The sequence below is a fragment of the Pleurodeles waltl genome, chromosome 1_1 (assembly GCF_031143425.1).
Source record: "Pleurodeles waltl isolate 20211129_DDA chromosome 1_1, aPleWal1.hap1.20221129, whole genome shotgun sequence".
Lineage (NCBI taxonomy): Eukaryota > Metazoa > Chordata > Amphibia > Caudata > Salamandridae > Pleurodeles > Pleurodeles waltl.
In genome coordinates this window covers 227,607,151-227,623,112 of record NC_090436.1, presented here as the reverse complement: position 1 = coordinate 227,623,112, position 15,962 = coordinate 227,607,151, and the positions used below count along the sequence as shown (strand labels likewise).

General features: G+C 46.8%; 1 protein-coding gene across 12 annotated transcripts in view; it reads left to right on the top strand.

Moving 5' to 3' along the window:
* LIFR (LIF receptor subunit alpha) overlaps nt 1–15,962 on the top strand; it is a 478,307-nt gene that overhangs the window by 360,391 nt on the left and 101,954 nt on the right. For all 12 annotated transcript variants that reach the window (XM_069221314.1, XM_069221272.1, XM_069221277.1 and 9 more), the window contains one exon: nt 3,961–4,106. In XM_069221314.1, coding sequence (XP_069077415.1) covers nt 3,961–4,106 — 146 coding nt within the window. The remainder of the gene's footprint in view (nt 1–3,960; nt 4,107–15,962) is intronic.

Below are 15,962 nucleotides of genomic sequence, written 5' to 3'. Positions count from 1 at the left end.
TAGTGCATGAGCTAGGTAAACAGGAGGGTTCCTGATGCATAATATCCTGTGGTGGAATAAAGGTAGTGACAGAACCAGGGCTGCCATTAGTATGAAGTATGACTGGAGCATCGCCAGTACATGGACCAGATATCATTGTCTGAACATTGTCAGCAAAAGCAGTCATTGCCAGCACACATGCGGAAAGCAAAGGTAACAAAGGTAACAAGGGTAAGTCAGCTAATGCATTAGGACACACTTACATTTACCAATAATGTCTCAGGATGCTGGTATCTATCATAAAATGGCTAATATGAAGTGGCTTTTAACAGGCAACCAATTTTGGAATTTAGAGTGGGTAATCTCTCCCCCACCAGCGTTGAAAACATCTGCTCCATAGATGCACTAATACTGCTGTCCACATGTTTGGTGGAACAAGCACCTCTCCTCTTACGCTTTACTGCAGGCCCATTTGAGGGGCAGGGGAGCAGTTATTTTCAACATCCCCAGCTTGTAATATATTGATTAGCACTAGTTGATTTATGTGTTACAGATTCAAAATGTACAAAAGGAATAGAACAAGTTGGTAGATTAGTCAGGGACGTAGCTTGGGGGGGGAGGTTGTTTGGGGTGTTAAACCCCCTAATAGATGTATTTTGTAATAGTTGGGTACTGGTGCTTTCAGTCAGGTATGGCGAGGTGTCTGTTAGATTTCACCAGGAATTTTTACACACAGATTAAAAACTCACGCACCCACTCTCCCCCTGTTTGGGAAGAGAATGGAGAAAATGTTGGTTATTCCACAACATAATGTGTTTGCTCTCACTTAATACCCCTACCAATCCACATTACTCTCTTTTCCCAGCTCCTCAACCCTTCTCATGCCTTGTGCTTGACAGATGATGTATTTTAAAATTATTGGGTATATTCACTAAGCTTTTGCGCTGTGTTTGTGTCACAAGAGTGACACAAATCAATGCAATGTCTTTTTTTCCCAATTTACTTTCCAGCATAAACTTGTTTTGTGCTGGAAATTCACTTGAAAGTAATTTTAAAAAGTGAATAACGTTGCTTTGCATTATTTTGCACCAATTTAAAATAGGCAGTGTCGAGGATAAATGCTTTCTTTCTCCTTTCTTTTCCAACTTTGCATGTGTGCTGCACTGTACAGCACACATACAAAGCATTGCCTTTTGTACTGGAAGGGTACCACTCCAGTACAAAAGCTATGCTAGACTCACACAGCCACAGTTGCACTATGGTGCAAAGCAGTTGTGACTCTCACGAGTTCCTGGGGTGGGGCGAAGTGCAGGCGGGTGGCGGGGGAGGTAATATTGATAAAACTTAAAAAAAAAAAAAAAAAAAAAAAAAAACCTACTGGCACGCTTTGCTCCGCTGCTGCTCCTCCGTTTCCTCAGCAGGCTGCAGGCACAAGCTCCCAGCCTGCCCTGTGGCCAGTCCTGATGCTGCTCAGAGCAGCATTAGGATTGGCTGGGAGCACCCAGACAGGACACTCCCAGGCAGACTGTGCCACCTCTCTCTAGCCTACTGCGCATGTGTGTTTGGCTGGGCCGTGACTGGACCCCAATGCCTCGCCCCTTTAACAATGAAAGGATAATAAACATAGTTTATTATCCTTTCATTGTTAAAGGATTTGCAACAGTTGCTTCAGGCGGGGGGGTGACGCTCCTCTGCGATAGTGGAGGAACCGCTACTTGTGCAAAGGTGTGTTCATGGCACACAGCTATTTGATTGTGCACAGGCACTAGGGAGAGGGGAGGAGAGTGTCATATCTCTGTAGATATGATGCTCCCCTGCTCTCTGCCTCTCACACAGCCAGTGCCGGCTTTTGGGCGGTGCGAGCGTTGGGAACGCCCTGGGCGCTGACCTCAGGGTGGCGCTGTGTTTAGCAATAACTTCCTAAACGTGCAATTTAAAAGCATCTGCTGAAAAGTTCCTTGTGCTTTTAGCCTTCAAGAAACGATTAAAATGTTAAGATACCTCTTGTGATTAATGTTCCTGCTAGAGAGAGAGAGAGAGAGAGAGAGAGAGATGGGAGTTTTGCCTAGTGGCAGCTTTGGCTCAACATAAAATAGCATAGAGAATTAATATGCCTTCTGCAAAAAACAAAACTATGGGTCATATTTAAGAAAAGTGGCGCTGCACACAGTGCAGCGCCACTTTTCTTGCACCCCTTAGCGACCCCCTAATGCCACCATGTGTGCGTCATATTTAAAATATGGTGCACCATGGCGGTTGTTAGAGGACTAGCGTCATATTTGTTTACGCTAGTCCGGCGCATTGCAGAATTAGTGTAAACATTTTTTACACTAATCTTGCAAAGCACCCAGAGGCCCATTGTAGCCAATGGAAGCCTCCTTTTAAAGCCGGCTCTGTGCCATTTTTTGGGCCCTCCTACTGGTTGATGTCTCCTTTGCATACATTATGCCTGGTGCAGGCATAATGTAGCGCAAAGGGATGCAAAGTGGCGCAATGCATGCATTGCACCACTTTGTAATTATGGCACAGCGTTTTTGGCCTTCTAACGCCACATTAGCGTAAAAAAATATTACGTTAATGTGGCGTTAGAATGGCGCTAGGGGCTGTTAAATTTGTCCCTATATTTTAAGTGGCTTACGGAGTGGATTAGTAAAGCCAGCCTGTACAAGTGCTTTAAAACACTTGAATGTATGTGAAAGGGGAGCGATGGAGAGATGAGGAGCACATTTGCTGGGTGGTAGTGAGTGAAACCAAGGAGGAGGTAATGGGGTGGGGGGGCGCCACAATAAACTGTTGCACAGGGCACCACCAATCCTAAAGCCGGCCCTGCACGAAGCGCAGCATTTTTGGCTGCTGCGCTGTGAGAGTATTTAGGCAATAGACCCCTATGTGCCAGTGTAGTTGTTGGGAAATCTGAAACTCACATCTCACCAAGCGTAGTTACCAAGTTACGCGCCTGAGAGTAGGACCATCCACAAAAAGACGTCTCTGCCAGTTCTGTCTCCTTAGAGACGACGCTAAATGGGCTCTCTAAAAAGCAATCAATAGTAGAGTCCTTAGAAGAGGGAGTAGATTTATCTGCTACCTTACAATTTCAGATTTTAAGGAATAAAGAGGGGAAGCCCAGTCTGGCCTCCTCCAGCTGCTGAATGGTGCACACGGGACCACTTTTGGCTCTGTTTCCTCCCACGCATTTTCGCAGCGCGTGTGTGCTCCTCCTCCACCTGTGCATGCTATTGGGGTTAGTGTAGTCTCAAAACAATCGCTAATTACTTAAAACAGATCCGAACATCCCTTGCTGCTGGTGTCTGAAATGCTCAGCAACGTTTTCCTACTCCTCCGCCTGTGCAGGGTATTGTGAGCAGTGTAGATTTGGCACCCAAAACAGTCACCAACTACTCAAATTTGTGTTCTGCAGAATGGCATTTAATGTCAGTTTCACAGAAACACATCACTGACATCCACATGTAGCCTTCTGTGCCCTGCTCCGCGATGAGAGGTGGAGATTTAATGTGTGTATTATCTACTGTAATGGGAAGTGGTAGAAAGTAATAGCAATGAACACGTGAACATTTCACCAATCTGTCAAGGGGGCAGTACACAGTATACAATAAAGCAGTGTTGGCCTTTTTCTGATCCTTACCTAATAGAGCACATGTTGAGAATCTGCACCAGCAATACGTGTCTTTGGCTGAAAGTGTAGTAGACTCTAAACTTATTGTGGTATAATATCGGAATGGAGTAGGCTGTCTTATATGTAAGTGTATTGCAGGTCCACAAATGAAGAAAAAATGAAATACAAGTTAAAACAGATATTTGCATTGTAATTTTATATTATATGTATTTTTGTTGTTTGGCTATTGATATTAACGGTACAAATTGGGTTCCGTTTTTTATACCCAGGGCACAAGTAACAAATACTTTTTGGCTTTCAAGGTCTGATAAAGGTCATTCACGTTTGTGATTCCGGTTCCCTTTCAGTTCATCCAGAAGCTTGTGAAAGCCTCTTCGTTTCCAGTACCAGCCCAAGAAATGTCACCCTGTCTTGGTCGTTACGTGGGAACTTCACATTACTGAAGCTTAATTGTCAAATTGAAACTAGCAAAAAAACTGGCGTTTCAGAACTGGTAAAAAAATGTTTTCCTTCAACTTGTTAAAAACATGGTTGTAAGAAAGAATATTGCATCAGTACAGTTCAGTAACTTTCCAGTTACCAAGTACCTATTCCTGACTTACCTACTGTATGTTATGAAATAAGGTGTATGTATTTATTTATGTGAGGAGTTTTGTAGATCTGAAACATGTTGCTTCACTTGAGAGTGCTAGGTAATTGATTCCATTTAAGACTCAATTGAGAGCGAGAATTTCAGGCAGACTGGAAGGTTCAGACTTCTGCATCCCATCAAAGGATTGGTTTCTTCGATACAAGCTGTTAAAGAGAGGTTCTTGATCCCTAGTCAGGGGACTGGGGCAGTCTTGTTCCGCTATTTGTGTTCTGAAGGCATCTTTAAAGGGAGAGATCTTTAAACATTTCCTAAACTTGGGGTAGTTAGGCTGAGCTCTTGACGATATGACAATCAAAATGCAGAGGCCCTGGACATTAAGGGATCTTCCTCTCTTTGGTTTGTCTACTTTTACTTTGGCAGACATGAGAAACATCCTTGGGCCTCAGATTCCTCCTTGATCGGTTTTGTGAGGCCAGAATTTGCAGACAGGGAAATACTCTAATGCATGTGTAAAATGCATGAAGTAAATTATTCACTTTACTGGAATAAGTGGGGAGGTATCAGAGGAGGGGGTGGGGGATGAGCTTGTGTGTTGTTTTAAATGATATACAGGCACATTCTTGCCACTTAAAACTCAATTCTGATTAGTTTTTGTTTTGGTCTGTTAAAACTGGTGATCTTTCCTCATAATATAAGCATTCGTGGCCGTCTAAAGGACTTTTTCAGTATCAAACCTGATTCTTTCTTTTTGTTTTGGAGGAATTGAGACTTGTACTAGGTTTAGTTTGGGTCAGAAGTCCATGTAAAGTTTAGGTGAACGTTGGTATTATTAAAACTCCCAAATATTAGAACCTCTGTTTTCCCCTGTCAAGGTGATACTTTAATCATCCAAATCTTGCTCCAGCCAGAAAAAGGGTCTTGGTATCGTTGGCACTCAAGTTGAATTGCAGCTGACGTCGATGAGAGAACACGTGCACACTGAATAGGAATTGAGATATGCTTATGAAATATATGTCCAAAACATGTCAGAAAATTAAGCATCCTTTTGACAGGTAGACTGGTAAGCTCTGGAGTGTGAATATAGAGCAAAGCATGGAACATGTCTGAACCCCAAGAGATTCTATCTGAGGTTACTTGCAGCCGGTATCCCTGCCTTATCCAGCACGGCTCCTCGGTTATGGTGGTGGAGCATCAACCCACCACTGGAGCCAGCAGATGAATACATGTGAAATAAAATGATAATCAAGCAATTAATAAAACTGCTTTATGATCATTTAATTGTACGTGATGAAGCTGGAGCCGAGTCTTGAGACCGTGGCCATTCGTCAACAGCAGCAGGAGGAGTGGTGGGTGCAGGGCACTGCAAGTGCGCATGTTGGTTTGGCCAGCTGTCTTAGGATGGCCAAACCGGCATGCACAGTTAGATATCTCCAGATTTGTTGAACAGAGAATAGCAGGCACAGGCTTCCACTCCCTGTTTGAGAGTAAAGCCAGCCCACTCTGCCCAGTTCCGGTGCTTCTCTCATGCTGGTCAGGAGCTGGAGAACACTGAGGCGGTGTGAGGCAGGTACGTTTTCTTTTCTTATTTTTTTATTTCCCCCCACGCTGCCCCACCACTTTTTCTTGCTAGCAGCCACCACTGGCCTTATCTATGCAGATTCCAGCTCAAGGAGCTCGGATTGGTCCAGTTGTGTCACTCTGGCAGTCAGGGTCCTATATGACTCACAAGGATCCCTTATACTTATTGCTGTGTTCAACATAAAATAGACACCACCCTCTGACTGTCAGCTTTTGGAGTGACAGCACTTCTATCAGATTTAAGCAAAGCATGAAAGGCCCTTAGATGCTTAGAGGGGTATAGCTATGCTTTGAGGAATTGAGCCTTTTCAATAAACAACCTAGTCCCAACTACACAGTAGATTCATAAGTCCCAGGGAAAGGATAGATGATCTAGTCATAACTAAATCATCTGTTGATATTGTTAGAGATGGGGTCTCTAGTTGGCAGTCGGTTTGCACCCTGTCCAAGTAGGGACCCTCACTCTAGTCAGGATAAGGGAGATAACCCCTGCTCACCCCCTTGGTAGCTTGGCATGAGCAGTCAGGCTTATCTCAGAAGCAATGTGCAAAGCATTTGCACATAACACACAGTAATAAGTGAAAACACTGCAAAAGGACACCACACCAGTTTTAGAAAAATAGCCAATATTTATCTATATAAAACAAGACCACATACGATAAAAATCCAACATACAGTAAGAAAAATATGAACTCTGCAAGATTTACTCAAAACTACAGTTCCTTGAAGTCGATAGCTCCACCTGGGGCTATCACAGCATTGTGATCAACAAAACCAACAGTTAAGGCCGGCCACGGCGTTGCAAGCCAGCTATGGTATTGGGAAGACCCACAAACAGTACCTTGAATTTGCAGGGCGTCGTGATCCTCACGGTGAGCTCCGGAGAGCGGTGTCACTGACGTCGCGTTGTCGGTTCCAGAGTTGGTGCAGGAGTCGTCGGGCCCTTGAGGTCACACGCGTTGCAGATTGAACTCCAGGCTGATGAAGGCAGGTGCGCTGGCGTGGATGGTGTCAGGGCTGTGGTGCGAAGCGGGACGATGCGATATGCTGTGTCCACAGGTCACGGTGCAGGCAGCGGCTTGGTGACGGCGTCCAGTCTCGTCGGTGAGACCAGGGCTGCGGTGTGAAGCGGGGCAGTGTGACGTGCGTGTCCACAGGTCACGGTGCAGGCAGCGGCGGCGTCGTTCCTGAAGCACTGTCGTCGGTAGGCCCAAGCCAGCGGTGCGGGATGGGACGGTGCTTCGTGACCCTCATGAGCTGTGTCCACAGGCCACGGTGCAGGCAGGATGCCTGGTGAATACACAGGAGTCCATGGTGCTGGCTTCGGTGGACCGGGGCTGCGGTGCGGGATGGGGCGGTGCTTCGTGTATCTCACGAGCAATGTCCACAGGCCACGGTGCAGGCAGCGGTGCCGGTGTCAGCAGGAGCAGCGGCGTCGGGCGATGCCTGAGTGCGGGGCCCACAGATCGCAGTGCGAGCAGCGCCTCAGTGAAGTCGTCCGATGACGGCGTCGGGGAGACCAGGGTCGCGGTGCGAAGCGGGGCAGTGCGACTCCGTGTGGCGTCTGCAGGTCACAGTGCAGGCCAGCGGCTTGTTGGCAGCGTTGCAGTGGTTTCTCCTCTTGAACAGCACAAAACACACAGTTCCCAGTACTGCAGGTCGGGGAAACTGAAGTCTTTGGTGTCCCTTAGACTTCCAACAGGAGGCAAGCTCTACTCCAAACCCTTGGAGAATTTTCTCAAGCAGGACACACAGCAAAGTTCACCCTTTGCACTTTTTTCAGGCAGAAGCAGCAACTGCAGGCCAGTCCAGCAAAGCAACACAGCAAAGGGACAGTACTCCTCCTTCAGCTCTTCTCCTGGGCAGAGGTTCCTCTTGATTCCAGAAACAGTCTAAAAGTCTGGGGTTTTGGGTCTTCTTTTTATACCCAGTTCTGCGTTTGAAGTTGGAAAACTTCAAAGCAAAGTCTCAAGTGTGTGCAAGATCCTTCCTTGGCCAGTCCAGGCCCCAGACACTCACCAGAGGGTCGGAGTTGGCATTGTGTGAGGGCAGGCACAGTCCTTTCAGGTGTGAGTGACCACTCCTCCTCTCCCCTCCAGCACAGATGGCTAATCAAGATATGCAGGCTACACCCCAGTTCCCTTTGTGTCACTGTCTAGAGGAGAGGTGTGAACAGCCCAACTGTCAACCTGACCCAGACGGGGAATCCACAAGCAGGCAGAGTCACAAAATGTATTAAGCAAGAAAATTCCTACTTTCTAAAAGTGGCATTTTCAAACTAACAATCTAAAAACCAACTTCACTAAAAGATGTATTTTTAAATTGTGAGCTCAGAGACCCTAAACTCCACATTTTTATCTGCTCTCAAAGAGAATCTGCACTTTAAGGGTATTTAAAGGCAGCCCCCATGTTAACTTATGAGAAAGATAGGCCTTGCACAGTGAATTTGAAATTGGCAGTATTTCACTTTTAGGACATATAAACTACACTAGTATATGTCCTACCTTAAACATACACTGCACCCTGCCCATAGGGCTACCTAGGGCCTAACTTAGGGGTGCCTTACATGTAGTAAAAGGGAAGGTTGAGGCCTGGCAAGTGGGTACACTTGCCAAGTCGAATTGGCAGTTTAAAACTGCACACACAGACACTGCAATGGCAGGTCTGAGTCATGTTTACAGGGCTACTTATGTGGGTGGCACAACCAGTGCTGCAGGCCCACTAGTAGCATTTGATTTATAGGCCCTGGGCACCTCTAGTGCACTTTACTAGTAAATCAAAAATGCCAATCATGAATAAACCAATCAACAGTACAATTTCTTTAGGGAACACTTGCACTTTAGCACTGGTTAGCAGAGCTAAAGTGCGCAGAGACAATAAACCAGCAAAAACAGACCTAAAAAAATAGGAGGAAGAAGGCAAAAAGTTTGGGGATAACCCTGCAAAAAGGGCCATTTCCAACACAACCGCCTCCCAGCCTAAAGCCAGGGTAGGCCAATCAATATCTTGCTGGACTTACCTGGTCAGGGCGATAGAACCTGGACAATGGCCCATTACTGCAGGAGCTCTTGCCAGTTCTGCGCCTCTCTGAACTCAGGTTGATCCCTCGGTTAACACTCTCGGGGCCCACTGAACTAACCTTGGGGGTCCTCTTCTCCTCATCTGAGAACTTCATCTGTGAAGCACCTAACCTTACCTTGCTCACAAATGCATCCCAGTAGGCAGACAGTACCTCCAGAGCCAACAGTATGATGTGGCCCATTCCACCCTTGGGGTCTGACTTCAGTCCCCCTCCCAGGGAAAACTCTGACCACAAAGATAACAACCAACAGAGGCCACTGACAGCTGTCAGTGTCAAGAGCCAGGACTCAGGCCATGCTAGGGTCTCTAGCCTCTGTGGTGTTAAAAAAAAGTGGGGGGCAGTAACCCCAGGTGACTTGCACCCCTTTTCTACTTCCCTTCCCACCAGTTCAGGAGTGGTGTCCTGAGACTATTCACTCACCCTTGGGTCTGTACCCTCAGGCTAATCAGGGGACAGGGGTGGGTCCTCCCTCCTCCTGTCCGTCGTGCTGGGATCCGGTACCCTCTGCCTTGGAGTGGTACCCCCAGACAACTGAACTGTGAGGGTGCCTCTGGGGGCCACCCCTCCCAGTTCCCCTGACACCTGGGGCAACCCATTCCTCAGAAGTTAGTCTGTGGGCATCTGGGGACTGACTATGACCCGCGTCTGGGTCACCTCCCCACCCCACTCTAGGGATACCAGGGCCATAGGACGGAAGAAGTCCTGCCCATGGGCTGGTGTTACCCTACACACCTGACCAGTGTACTGTTATGGGGAGACAAGCCTTTCCATAATCATTGTATGACTAGCCCCACTGTCCCTCAGAGCAGTGACTGGGACCCCATTCACTGCTACCTGGTGGAAGTGACGACTCCCACCCTCAGGGATCACCAACTCACCCTCTGAGTCAACCTCCCAACTAAGGGATATCATGGCATGGTCTATGACCTGCCCCTGGGGGCTACCTCCCCCTAAGGCCACATTAGCCACCTCAGTAGAGGGGCCACCAATGTGGGTTGCCTTACGACAGACAGAGTCCCCTTTCATGTGTCCTAACTGGGAACACTCAAAGCACCAGGGTTGAAAATGGGGTGTCCTGGGCCACCGCCTACCAGAACCTCTCTCCTTCCTGTCAGAAGGGGCCTGGGGCTCTTTTTCTCCCTCCTTATCCTGGGACCTCTCTGCGTCTCACTTGACTTCCCTCTTCTTCTTCTGTGAACCCTGCCAACCTTTGGCTGAGTCTCCCCCATAAACCTTCATGTTGACCCTGGTACTCACCCAGCAGTCCGCCTCCATAGCAAGCTTCCAGGGGTCAGTCAGCTTACTATCAGTCAAGTGCTGGTGCAGCTCTGCAAAACACAGACTAGATAAGTGCTCCCTCGCAATTAAGTTGTACAGCCCCTGAAAATCTGTCACATTACTGCCCTTCACCCAACCATCCAGTGCTCTGCAAAATGAATCCACACACTCTAACCAGGTCTGGGACTCAGTTTTCTTACTCTGCCTAAACTGATCCCTGTACTTGTCAGGAGTTAGACCATACCGAGTGAGAAGGGCCACCTTCATGTCAGCGTAGGTGAGGTTGTACCCCTTACCCAAAGCTAGCAAAGTGTCCCTCCCCTCCTCTGTGAAATGGTTCCACAATCCTGCTCCCCAGTTCTTCTCGAGGACCCCATTCATGTGGATGGACACCTCATATCCCTGAAACCACCTCTGTATGTCATCTCCCTTCTTGTACTCTCTCCCTACGTTTTTAGGAATGTGTACAATTCTGTCTGACTGCACTGAGGAATTGCTGCCACCATCTAGGGTGGACCTGCTCCTCACATCCAGCTCTTTTACTTTAAGCTCATGGTCCAAAAGCCTCTTTCTTTTCTCCATGGCTCACTGCTCTCTCTGAGCCTCCATTTTTAATCTCTCCACCTCAATCTGGTGCCTCCTGGCTTCTATCCTGTCCTCCAGCTCCTCTGGAGTCAGGCCTTTTGATCCACCACTGCTGCTTGGCACAGGGGGTACCTCCCCCCCGGCAGCTCCTGCACCCTCAGTACATCTTCCCTAGAATTTTGTGTCAGCAGACTCTCCATTTGGATCCTCAGACTGCCCACTGGCAATTCTGGCTGCTACCCAGGCCCTCAGTGCCTTCTGTAGCTCCTCCTTTTTGGTGAGGCCTCTAATCTGAACTTTGAGGTTTTTACAAACTGCCTTCAGTTCCTTCATGGAATAGGTTTCCAACCTATCCTCCTCAAAAACCAAATCCTGGGATGCAACTGGAGATGCTCTTGATTGAGACATGATGTTGTTGGGGTTCCCTTGAACTCAAGATCAAAAATAGGTCAAAGAGAAAAAAATCAAAAACAAAAAACTGTATGTGGCACGTAATGGTCTGCAATATGGTTGTAGTATACACCAATCACTGTATGTCAAGTGCAAATGCAAGTCCTATCCTCACCGCTGACAACCAATGTTAGAAATGGGGTCTCTAGTTGGCAGTCGGTTTGCACCCTGTCCAAGTAGGGACCCTCACTCTAGTCAGGATAAGGGAGATATCCACTCAGATAACCCCTGCTCACCCCCTTAGTAGCTTGGCACGAGAAGTCAGGCTTATCTCAGAAGCAATGTGTAAAGCATTTGCAAATAGCACACAGTAATAAGTGAAAACACTACAAAAGGACACCACACCAGTTTTAGCAAAATAGTTAATATTTATCTATATAAAACAAGACCAAATACGATAAAAAATCCAACATACAGTAAGAAAAATATGAACTCTGCAAGATTTACTCGAAACGACAGTACCTTGAAGTCGATAGCTCCACCTGGGGCTATCACGGCGTCACGATCAACAAAACCAACAGTTCAGGCCGGCCACGGCGTTGCGGGCCAGCTATGGTATCCGGAAGACCTGCAAACAGTACCTTGGATTTGCAGGACGTCGTGATCCTCGTGGTGAGCTCTGGAGAGCGGCGTCACTGACGTTGCGGTGTTGGTTCCGGAGTCGGTGCAGAAGTCGTCGGGCCCTTGTGGTCACACGCACTGCAGATCGAATTCCAGGCTGATGAAGTCAGGTGCACCTGCGTGGATGGCGTTGGGCTGCAGTGCGAAGCTGGACAATACGACGTGCGGTGTCCACAGGTCACAGTGCAGGCAGAGGCTCGGCGGCGGCGTCCAGCAGCGTCAGTGAGACCACGGCTGTGGTGTGAAGCGGAGCGGGGCGGTGCAAAGTCCACAGGTCCGTGCAGGCAGAGGGGGCATCATTAATGAAGCTCTGTATTCGGTAGGCCCAAGCCAGCGGGACTGGATGGTGCTTCGTGACCCTCACGAGCGGTGTCCACAGGCCACGGTGCAGGCAGGATGCCCGGTGACGACACAGGAGTTGATGGTGCTGGCTTCGGTGGACTGGGGCTGCGGTGCGGGATGGGGCGGTGCTTCGTGTTCCTCACGAGCAGTGTCCACAGGCCATGGTGCAGGCAGCGGCGCCGGTGTCAGCAGGAGCGTCGTCATCGGGGATGCCCAGGCTGCGGTATGAGCAGGCTATGCCGGAGTGCGGAGCCCATAGGTCGCGGTGCGAGCAGCGGCTCGGTGAAGTCATCCTATGGCAGCGTCGGGGAGACCGGGGTCGCGGTGCGAAGCGGGACAGTGCGACTCTGTGTGGTGTCTGCAGGTCACTGTGCAGGCCATCGGCATCGTTGCCGGCATCGCAGTGGTTTTTCCTCTTGAACAGCACAAAACATACAGGTCCCAGTACTGCAGGTCAAGGAAACTGAAGTGTTTGGTGTCCCTTAGACTTCCAACAGGAGGCAAGCTCTACTCCAAGCCCTTGGAGAATTTCCTCAAGCAGGACACACAGCAAAGTTCACCCTTTGCACTCTTTTCAGGCAGAAGCAGCAACTGCAGGCCAGTCCAGCTAAGCAACTCAGCAAAGGGACAGTACTCCTCCTTCAGCTCTTCTCCTGGGCAGAGGTTCCTCAGGATTCCAGAAAGATTCTAAAAGTCTGGTGTTTTGGGTCTTCTTCTTATACCCAGTTCTGCCTTTGAAGTTGGCAAACTTCAAAGCAAAGTCTCAAGTGTTCCTTGGCAAAGGCCAGGCCCCAGACACTCACCAGGGGGTCGGAGACGGCATTGTGTGAGGGCAGACACAGTCCTTTCAGGTGTGAGTGACCACTCCTCCTCTCCAGCACAGATGGCTAATCAAGATATGCAGGCTACACCCCAGCCCCCTTTTTGTCACTGTCTAGAGGAAAGGTGTGAACAGCCCAATTGTCAACCTGACCCAGATGGGAATCCACAAACAGGCAGAGTCACAGAATGGATTAAGCAAGAAAATCCCTACTTTCTAAAAGTGGCATTTTCAAACTAACAATCTAAAAACCAACTTCACTAAAAGATGTATTTTTAAATTGTGAGCTCAGAGACCCTAAACTCCACATTTTTATCTGCTCTCAAAGAGAATTTGCGCTTTAAGGATATTTAAAGGCAGCCCCCATGTTAACCTACGAGAGAGATAGGCCTTGCACAGTGAAAACCGAATTTGGCAGTATTTTACTGTTAGGATATATAAAACACACTAGTATATGTCCTACCTTAAACATACTCTGCACCCTGCCCATAGGGCTACCTAGGGCCTAACATAGGGTTGCCTTACATGTAGTAAAGGGAAGGTTGAGGCCTGGCAAGTGGGTTCACTTACCAAGTCGAATTGGCAGTTTAAAACTGCACACACAGACACTGCAATGGCAGGTCTGAGTCATGTTTACAGTGCTACTTTTTGAGTGGCACAACCAGTGCTGCAGGCCCACTAGTACCATTTGATTTACAGGCCCTGGGCACCTCTCGTGCACTTTACTAGTAAATCAAATATGCCAATCATGGATAAACCAATCAACTGTACAATTTCTATAGGGAGCATGTGCACTTAAGCACTTGAAACCAGCAAAAACAGACCTCAAAAATAGGAGGAAGAAGGCAAAAAGTTTGGAGATAACCCTGCAAAAAGGGCCATTTCCAACAGATATGATATAGATTGTGATATAATAAACAGATTTTCCTATAAGGTTGTAAATGGAGATCAAATGAAATATGATTTATAGGCTATACAATACTCCATTAGTTGTACGTGGGTCTTTGTGAAGGTTTATATCCAACGTTTAGTTTATATTCATCTGCCTCTCATAGTCTGTTATCCTTTGTACCTTAAATACACCCATTTGCCTGTTGATTTTTTTGTATGGAACATTTTTTTTTTGGTGTGCAATAAGATTTACACAGTACCAGACTCTACTTATACACATGCACGCCTCTTTTATTTTCAATAACAGTTCACAAACATCCCAAATAACAAGTCATAACCTTACTAATATTAGTGTTATTCCTGCTGAAAGTCTAATTATTTTATATAAATACATATAGGTAAGTATGAATTTCACATTGATTTTTAGTGAGGATTAATTACACCAAAATTGTGCCGAAACGTCACTTCGCTGTCACTTACTGGTTAGTCAGGAATCAGATAGCTTATTTTTCTGGAAGTATAGTGTTGGCATCATCCTGATAACGATATTACTTGGTTTTGGAGTGCAGTTGGGTGTGTGTCTTGGACCATTAAGAAGGCAAAATAGCATCATCCATCTTTATCTTTTCACTCAGCCACATCAGAGGCATTTAAAATATGTACATTTTTAACAGATAACTAACATAAGCCCTTTGTCAACATGATGATCTGCCCATCAGAGGCTTCCTTCCTTCCTCTGAAACCCTGAATTTTCTGTAGCAGACCCTTTTTCACTTTATATCTCAGCCAATCAACTTCTGCCTTCCCCTTCTTCTTTCTATTCTAAGGGCATTTATGCCACATATTTCCAGAGCAAAGGGCAACATAACCTTTCTGGTTTAGAGTCAGACACCCCAAAATCTCACACCTCTCAACAAAGTATAATATCATGGCTCATCTTGTCCATCACTCATAAGGGCACAGAGAGCACCCCCACAACAGCTTATCACATGCCAGGACACAAAACAACTTAATGAGCATTCTATTTATCACCTGTTTCGATCAGACATAGCCCTTGCATTAACTCATTCTCATCTGTCAAACCCAGCAGACTTGTGTAGAGCTGACCTAAAGTCCCGCATCAACATTGATGCAATCTATGTTACAGAACCCTGACTCAAAACTGTTCTTCCTTGACCTCCTTGTACTACACAATTACAGTATTCACAATATTAACAGACTGAACTGACCAAGGGGTGTGTTGTAGTCATTCACCAAACATTTTGTCCCTGTGCATTTGAGTAGCTTTTAAAAACCTGCTACTTTGAGCTCGCTTCATTCCCCTTACTGTTGACCCCCACCAAACCCATTACCTTAAGCTTCATCTGTTGGCCCACAGGCCACAGCTTAGCATTCCACAATAAGATATTTGACATTTTTATATCAGTCTCAACCAACACTGCAAGCAATATGGACAGCAATTTTCCACCATCCTATACAATGATGAAAAATACCTTTTTGGACCTTCTGGACAACATCACACAACTAATCACACAACTGGACTGGCATAAAGGAGATATCCTGGTCCTTATCTACTCATAGATAGGGTTGTCTCCCCTTCCACCTAACTTGCAATGAATCATACACCAGAGTGAATAAAAAAACTAAGAGACCATAAGCATATCCTTCACAAACGTTTCACAGGATGCCCTTTGCCAAGACCTGACAGCTATAGCAGTCATTTGAGGAACAGCTCCAATGCTGAAGCTCTTATTACTCTATTACTGTATCTAGATTACAGCAGATAACCTCAACCCACTGAAACGTTGTTGCTAGAAAACCTGGCCATATGCACCATGGTACAGCCAGAAGCTCATCTGCAGAAATCATTACATCAGATGAAGAAGTGAAGACACACACACGTACTAGATAAACTCACAACCCTGAAACAGCTCCACTCCATAAACAGACAGCTCTTTATTGAGGCTAAGGCTGCCCACTATGAATACGACATCAGCAAGGCCTCCAATAAAAGTGCCAACTCAACAGAGTAGTCCAGCTCTGTCCTACTTAATTAGCAACTGCCTTTAACTCTGAGAATTAAAATCCGCCAACAACTTAATGAATGAGA